We start from the raw sequence: 7,973 nt of genomic DNA on the forward strand, positions 1-7,973 counted from the left end.
TTAGAAAGAGAGGAAGGGAGACAGAAAGAGAGGGAGAGAAACATCAGTGGTGTGAGAGATACATCAATCGGTTGCCTCTCGCACACCCCAAACTGGGGACCTGGCCTGCAACTCAGGCACATGCCCTGACTGGGAATCGAACCAGCAACCTTTTGGTTCACAGGCCGGCACTCAGTCGGCTGAGCCACTCCAGCCATAGCCCGACTCCATTTTAAAATGACCTATTTTATTTTATTTTACTTTAGACAGGACACAGTCCTGAATGAAGCGTAACTGCCAGCCTGGGGACACACTCACCTCATCACACCTTCCTTCACCGGTTCAATAAAATCTGTCATTTACAGATTGATTCGTTCCCTCAACCGGTTTTCAGTAAGTCCAATCAGCATGGTCCGGTTGTCATAGCTCTGAGGTCAAACTACTCCTAGTTTCACTCTGGCTCTGCTACTTACTAGCTCTGTGACCTTGGGCCAGTTGCTTAACCTACCAGAGGCTCAGTTTCCTCATCTGTAAAATGGGATAACGCCTCCCAGGATTTCGGAGAAGAGACGGAGCTATTCCCCTCCACCTGTGTGCCCCATCTCATTGAGGGCCCCACTCACCCGTTCAGTCCCTAGACACTCCCTACACATGGTCCGGCCCTAGGTTGGGTCCTTGGAAAGCCTTCATTCTTCCTTCATTCACTCACTCGGCAAATGTGAAGGGAGTGCCTGCAGCCGGTGCGGGGTTACGACTCTGTGACTACAGGTGTAGTGGCCTGGGGTTTGGATTTGGGCTCTGCCTTTCTCTGGATGCGGACCTTGGGCAAATCACTTCATCTCTCTGTGCCTCAGTTTTCTCATCTGCAAAGTGGCAATAAAAATCATACCCACCTCTCAGATCTGGAGTGAAAGGAATTGAATGCACATAAGAAAAACACCAATAGTCCTTATTCTGGATGAAAGGGGTGTTGGTTAGAATGAAAGTTCGAATGCTGAAAACATGGACCCCACTGAGCTGCTGGCCCCAGGCTCTGGCTGCATGCCCAGCAGGTTCCCACCTTTCCCATTCAGGGGGAGACCAGGGTGCCCTCCAGGTTGGTGATAGGGCGACACCTGCTGATGAACAGCTAGATGTGCAGCTACAGGCCTCACCCTTTTCCATGAGGGTCTCAAACTCCCTACATCCTCTGTCTTTGGGCCTTTCTAGCCCAGTGATTCTTAATGAGGAGAGAAGAGAGGAAGAGACCTAGGTCGTCCAGGTTATTCTGTCACCGCCTCTCTAGTTCAAACCACCCCCCTGCCTTGCTTGAATTAAGGTGCAGCCTCCTAAGCTTCTGATCTCAGTACAAGAGCTAGAAGAAAAAATTTAAAGGTACATCTGGTCACGCCACTCTCAGCTCACAATTTCTGATGGTCCCCATCTCAGAATCAAATCTAAAGACTTCATCGTGGTCTGCAAGGCCTCACACAGTGTGGTCCCTGCCACTTCTCTGGCCTCTCTGCTTGTTGCCTGTGCGTGCTTTGCTAGAGAATAAGCACCTTCGTTGTCGGGCCCCAGTCCAGCATCTAGCCCACAGCCTGGCACACAGTGGGTGCCAAATAAATACTTGGTGAATAAATGAATGAATACAATAGCCAGCCTGAGTGACTCTGGTCCTTTTTTCTGGAACACTCCCCACCCCTGCCTCCTTGCCTTTGTATGGTTCACTCACTCTTCAGATCTAAGCTTAGGTGTCACTTCCTACAGGAAGCCCTCCCTGATTTCCTCTCCCAGAGGGGGCTGGGCAGCCTCCTCCAGCCCCAACAGCATTCTGTGTGCCCTTATTCTTGTACCAATCAGTAGTTACCTTTCTTGCCTTCCCTACAAGGCTGTGAGCTCCTTGAGGACAGGGCTACAACTGTTCTTTCTGAATCCTGTCTGCCTAAAAGTGACCTGACTAGGATGGGAGGCCATTGGCCCTAGGGTTAGGAGCAAGAACGTGAGCACCAGGCTTGCCCAGGTCCTAATCCCAACTGTACCAGTCCATAGGGACTTGAGTGGGTCCCTCAACCTCTATGTCCCTCCGTTCCCTAATCCGTGAAATGGGCACAAAACCAGTGCATCCCCATATTGGCATGGGAAGGATGTTATTTCCCTGGCACAGAGCAATTGGTCGATACATCCTCGAAACACTTCCTCAGATGGGTTCACAGAGTTTCGCACAGTGCCAGGCATCCCTTACACCTCCACACACCCTCACACACGCCAGTGAGCACACTTCATGCTGGGGAACACGACTGCCCTAGGGAGCAGGACCCCCCTTTTTCTGCATTTCTAAGGTGCAGCACAAGCCTGGCATGAAACAGATGCTCAGTGTGTACTGGCTCTTATGTTATTCGTTCAAATATGATACTCCACTCTCTTTGGCAGACTTTCACCCCCTCCTGAGAGGCTGGTTCCCTTTATTTACTCTCAGACTGCCAGGTCCTTCCTAGGTTCTTGAATTTCCCCATTCTGTGTCTCATGCCTTCCGTGACCTACACACTTGTATGTGAACCAAGATGACAGTGGACAGTGTACTGCTGCTGCCTGTCCTGCTGGGGCGTCCTGACCCCACCTGGTCTGCTCCGCCCCATGGCCCTGGGTGAGGGCGGTTCACAGAGCTTGGCTCCTTCTTACCTTTCAGATCATACTTTATCTATTTTTTAAAAGATTATTTATTTATTTTTTATTTTTAGAGAGGGGGAAGGGAGGGAGAAAGATGGAGAGAAACATCAATGTGTGGCTGCCTCTCGCACACCCCCTACTGGGGACCTGGCCTGCAACCCAGGCATGTGCCTTGACTGGGAATTGAACTGGTGACCCTTTGTGTCCCACAGGCCAGTGCTCAATCCACTGAGCCACACCAGCCAGGGAAGATCATACTTTAATTGCTACCCACTCAGAGAGGCCTTTCCCATCCACCACGACAGAAAAGCTCTTTGCCCCGGTCCCTTTCCACCCCGGCACCATGTCTCAGTTTCTGCACAGAGCTCATTTTGTGTCAAAATTGTCTTTATTTATTTGCTTGTTTAAACTTCCTCCCACCTCTCCCCCAACCCCAGGGATATAAGCTCCAAGAAAGGGGTGGTGTTTTTCCCTGGCACTTTGCAGATCCTGGCAGAGAGGCCATGGGCCCTGGGAAGGGCAGCCCCTGGGCACGTGAGCCTGAGGTGCCAACCCCCTCGCCCCCAGTCAGGCTCTTCCAGTTACTCTGCCTTCCCACAGACACAGGAGGAGAAAGCTTTGAGTGTGTTCATGACCATTTCCCAAGCTGAAGACCTTGTGGGCACCATCTTTGAGGGGCTCCCCTTGTCTTCAGGAGGCTCCTGGGGCCTCAGTGGGCTGACTGAGGAGAAAGCTGAGGCCACAGCCCCTCTGCAGGGTGGCGGGGTGCCCCTGGCCTGGGCGAGGTGCTCCCCACCCAAGGGAGCCTCCTGAATCAGATGGGACTGGCCAGACCCACAGAACAAGATGTAAGTCTTCATTGGAGGGGTGACAAGTCCTTGGTTGGGACTGAGGGCGTGGGGCGGTGCCGGGGGAGCTGCCAGCGAGAGCGGTTTCCCACGGACACAGTCGATAACAAAAGTTAGGTGAGCTGCAGGGACGGCCTTTAGAAGGTGGGCTGACTTCCCCCCTGGAAGGAAGGAGAAGACGGAAGGTTTGTGTTAGCACAACAGTCAACATGGTTCTGTTATTAATTCACACATTGATACATTCCACGAGGTTTTACCCGTGTGTAGGTGGACACACATAGGTGGAAACCGTGGGGGCAAAGAGCGTGGACTTCAGCATCAGAGAGACCTGGCTTTAAATCCTGCTTCCCTCTGATTGGCCTCTGCCCCCCAGGAGCCCCAAGACCCCTGGCTCAGAGCTCCTCCTCCTTGCTGTGCACATGGAGGGCCCAGTGTCTTGTCACCATGCAGGGGTCAGGAGCACTTCCAACAAGCTCCAGAGAGACGCTGTGAGCAGCGAGGTCCTCAAACAAGAGGAAAGCCCCAGCCCCATTCAACAGATTAGAAGACTGAGGCTGGGCTTCAGCAGATATGAGGGTCCTCAGGGAGCATCACGCTGCTCTCCCCTCCCCACATGACACCAGAGAACACCATCAGTTCCCAGTCATTTCTGCCCCGGGGGTCCCTGCTCTGTCCTCTCCACCCAGCTCAGAGCCTAGTCCAGAGAGAAGAGCTGATCAGTCCGTTCATCAATGAAGCAAGTGCCGGAGCGGGTCTCTCTGACTCTAAAGTTGGTGGTGCTCTTAAAAAAGTAACTTTTTGAGTTCCCCGGATAGTAAGCACATCCATTCCCTTAGCTACATGCTCTTCACCACGACACAGGCTCGGGAGGAAGCTTATGTTCCGTTAGATTGTTTAAAACAAGAAATAAAATCAAAGTCCTCCCCTGGCCTGAGAATCCCGGCAGCCCCCAGGGAGGGTAGCTGCCCTAGGCCTCTCCCAGAAGGTCCTTCTTCAGGGCAGAGACGTCCTCGGCCATCTCTTACCTGAACTGGTGTCCAGATCTGTCTCAAGACCCACGATTCTGGGGCTGGCACTCTGGTCCCTGAGGTGTTCTGATGAGGCCATGGCTGCTGCCACCGCACGTAGTTTAGTTTGGTGGAGTGTTGGCAGGAGGAGTGGTTTTTGGCAGCCTGCTCCAGAATGCAGTTCCCTGACCAAGGGCCAGACCTTTTGTATTTACAGGATCCGGATCCTGACCACTTTCCCCTGGGAGCCCCGGAACCGGCCTGGGGCAATTAGGGGGCGACTTTGATCTACAAGGTTATGTCAACATTGCTGTCGGGTCCTTGGGAAGCAGGCCCTTCTACCAGACACACCATTTCTCCCAACTTCAGCAGCTTCCTGACCTGGCACAGGTCTCGGAACCTTCTCCTCCAGGCCTCAGTTTCCCAACCCTCAGCCATGTTTGTGTCTGGCTGCACCACCGCTTTGTTTTGTTACATTGTTCCCCCTCCCTAAGACTTTCTGGAATACTACTTACGTAACGCATTCTTTGCCTGGGCCCCAAACAACAAACATTTATGTCTCATCATCTGGATGTTGGGAAGTCCCAGCTGAAAGTGTCTGCAGATTTGTTTTTTGGTGAAGACCTGCTTGCTGGTTCAGAGGTAGCTGTCTTTTTTTCTGGGATCAGGAACCTCTCGGGGGTGTCTTGTACAAGGATTCCCCCCTCACGACCTAATCACCTTCAAAGACCCCCCCGCCGACCTGCTAATACCATCACATTGAGCGTCAGGTTTTAAAATGTGAATTTGGGGAGGGCACAGTGTGTAGCATCCTTGAAGTCAAACCAACTGCTTTTACTGGAAAAGAAAAACATTTTAAGAAGAAAACAGATATTGCTTCATTAAATGGAAACAATATGACTACTGTGAGTAAGAAGTAACTATGTACGGCCCCCAAAGGTATCCAGGCCCTAATCCCCAGAAAGTGACTTTGCAGGGTGATCCAGGGTGTTCTGACTCTGCCACCAATTCCCAGGTGTGTTGTTTTGCTACTCAACCAAGTAATTAACTCAGTTCAGACACTACCTACCGGGAGATGATAGTACCTGGAGATCGCGTCGGACTCCACAGGTTAAGATAAGACTCTGAGCCCTGGCTGGTGTGGCTCAGTGGCTTTCACGCTGGCCTACTAACTGAAGGTTGCTGGTTTGATTCCCAGTCAAGGCACATGCCTGGGTTGCAGGCCAGGTCCTCCGTTGGAGGCAAGTGAGGGGCAACTGTGTGTCTCTCTCACACAATGATGGTTCTCTCCCAGTCTGTCTCCTTCCCTTTCCCTCTCTCTAAAAGTAAATAAACAAAATCTTTTTTTAAAAATTGAAAAGAAAAGATAAGAACTCTGTCCTACTGGACTGCTACCCCACCCCCCATGCAGATGCCAGTGGAAAGTCCCCGTTGTCACTAAACTTCTATAGACTGGAGGTTCCCACGACCCCGTCCTTGGGTTCAATTAATTTGCCAGAGCAGTTCACGGAACTCAGAGAAATCGTTTACTTATTAGATCACCAGTGTATTATGAAAGGTGACGAATGAGTGAAGAAAACAAGATGAAGTCAGTGTAGCCAGAGATGGAAAATGGAGGCTGTATCGTCAAGTTTGCAAAACTCCTTTAGACCACATGGGCCGAGCATGAGGAACAGATTTCATTTCACTTTAATGAGCCTGAGGACTTAAACTTTTGAACTTTTCAGCGGTGCATCAGTGCCTGGAAATATATAGGAGTCCTACAGATAGCCCTCTGGAGAAGCCAAGAAAGGGTGTTCTCCTGCCCATACCACCAGACATCCATGTCAGCATAAGAAATGCCCAAACCTGTAGAGAATTTTTATAAAAGTTGATCTGAGCCTAAAGGACCACACATAGTGGGGAGCGAGATCTCAAATGCTCCTGAGAATTACAGTTTTGCATCTTCATATATGCATTCGAAAGGGAATGTCAGGAAGGTTATGTGAAGGTTGGAGAGGTCAAGGTGGGGCTTGGATTATAGGATAGTTAACAAGATTATGGGCTCTCTTAAGGGCGTTTCAGGTTTATTTCAAAGGTGTGTTAACCTTGATGTACAGAAAACTTATGGCAGGATAAACCTTTTTTTACTAAAAAGTTATAGGCCTGGGGCATGACCATACACCAAAGCGAGCTGCCCAGGTGGGAAGTTAAGATCACCCTGTGAGGTTACTTTCTATAGATCTCTTTTTTTTTTTTTTTCCATCCATATCCATCATCCAGACCACAGGCATCTGGAAGGTCACCATCTCAGACCCATCCAGGGGCCGAGACTGCAGGGCTGATTCTTTTCAAGAGTATACTTTCTATTATATGAACTCTCAGTTTTTCCCTCTTCTTTGGAACACTTCGGGTATTGCCTAGTTGTGTTTCCTATTTGCAAATTCCTTGAATAAGTCTTTGTTACTTATTTCTAGCCAAAGCTTCCTGATTGTGTCTGACAAAGGACACATCTCAGAACCAGCCAGACGGACGAGATGCACAGGGCAAGGTATGCAGGAGGCGATGAGGAGCTCCCATACTCTCGGAGTGTGCCACTGTCCCCAAACCTCCACGTGGTCACCAGCCTGGATACTCTCAGAACGACCTTCTTTTGGTTTTTCACCAAGGCTTCATAACAGGGGCCTAGCTGATTAACTTACTGGCATTGCTGATTGACTTCAATCTCTAGCTCTTGATTTTGGCCCAGCGTGACCCTCCCATGTTGGACTTCTGACCAACTAATAATAAGTTCGTGTTGCTTTAAAACTCTAGATATGGTAATGTGTTGCCATAGCAATAGAAAATTGATACAGATCTATCTGTGTCACAGGTGTTAGTCACCTCTATGCAGACTGTATGCTTGGTTCCTGGGGGCATTTCTGGAGTCAGACGCCCTTACAGATCTGGATGGAGATTAATGAGGGGTGGTGAGTGGTCTCTGAGGGCAATCAGCACTTCCTTATAATAGAATTTTCTAAGATGAAGTCATTTACATGCTCTTCCGGGAAAGCAGGGTCAGCCTCAGTTGGTGGGAGGAGGGGTTGCTCTCCTTGCTCAGGCACTACTAGCGAGAGCGTTGTTAAAATTAAGGATCACGGAAAATACACGGGATCAGACGTGAAGCAAGGAGAAAGCCCACGGACTGTGAGAAAGCAGAGGCCAGTGGCCGGAAGGTGCTGAAAGTTGGAAAGAGGCCACGCGGGACTGTTCTAGTCTGCAGATTTTTTTTTTTTTTTTGCACCATCATTCACCCCCAGGCTAATCCTGTAAATGCTCTAAACAGGGACAGGGGTAATGGTTGGCTCACAAGACAGAAAAACGTAATCCGTAATCCGGGATCCGGGATCTGCAGTTTTGGAACCACAGCTAAATTCACACCTTTGCTCCACCACTTGTAAAACGCATGACAAGGGCCATTCATTTACCCTTTCCGAGCCTGTGTTTTTCCTTCTCCGAAAGGGGGAGGCTA

At 50.1% G+C, this 7,973-nt stretch overlaps 1 protein-coding gene across 1 annotated transcript; it reads right to left on the reverse strand.

The window, feature by feature from the left end:
• Positions 1 to 3,023: 3,023 nt before the first annotated feature.
• On the reverse strand, positions 3,024 to 4,674 carry SRARP (steroid receptor associated and regulated protein). Its single transcript, XM_037146136.2, has 2 exons — positions 4,502 to 4,674; positions 3,024 to 3,637 (listed from the first exon to the last, which is right to left on the reverse strand). Exons 1-2 carry the CDS (start codon positions 4,581 to 4,583, stop codon positions 3,210 to 3,212), a joined length of 510 nt encoding a protein of 169 aa, XP_037002031.2. The 5' UTR covers positions 4,584 to 4,674; the 3' UTR covers positions 3,024 to 3,209.
• Between the last annotated feature and the right edge of the window lie 3,299 nt (positions 4,675 to 7,973).

Source organism: Artibeus jamaicensis, unplaced genomic scaffold (assembly GCF_021234435.1).
Source record: "Artibeus jamaicensis isolate MK-2021 breed Jamaican fruit bat unplaced genomic scaffold, CSHL_Jam_final scaffold_847, whole genome shotgun sequence".
Lineage (NCBI taxonomy): Eukaryota > Metazoa > Chordata > Mammalia > Chiroptera > Phyllostomidae > Artibeus > Artibeus jamaicensis.

What these genes read in the sequence shown, in the direction of transcription:
- SRARP (XM_037146136.2), bottom strand. Translation starts at nt 4,583, where the DNA reads ATGGCCTCATCAGAACACCTCAGGGACCAGAGTGCCAGCCCCAGAATC. An exon ending in AGATCTGGACACCAGTTCAG is followed by an intron (nt 3,638 to 4,501) that starts GTAAGAGATGGC and finishes CCTTCCTTCCAG; the next exon opens with GGGGGAAGTCAGCCCACCTT.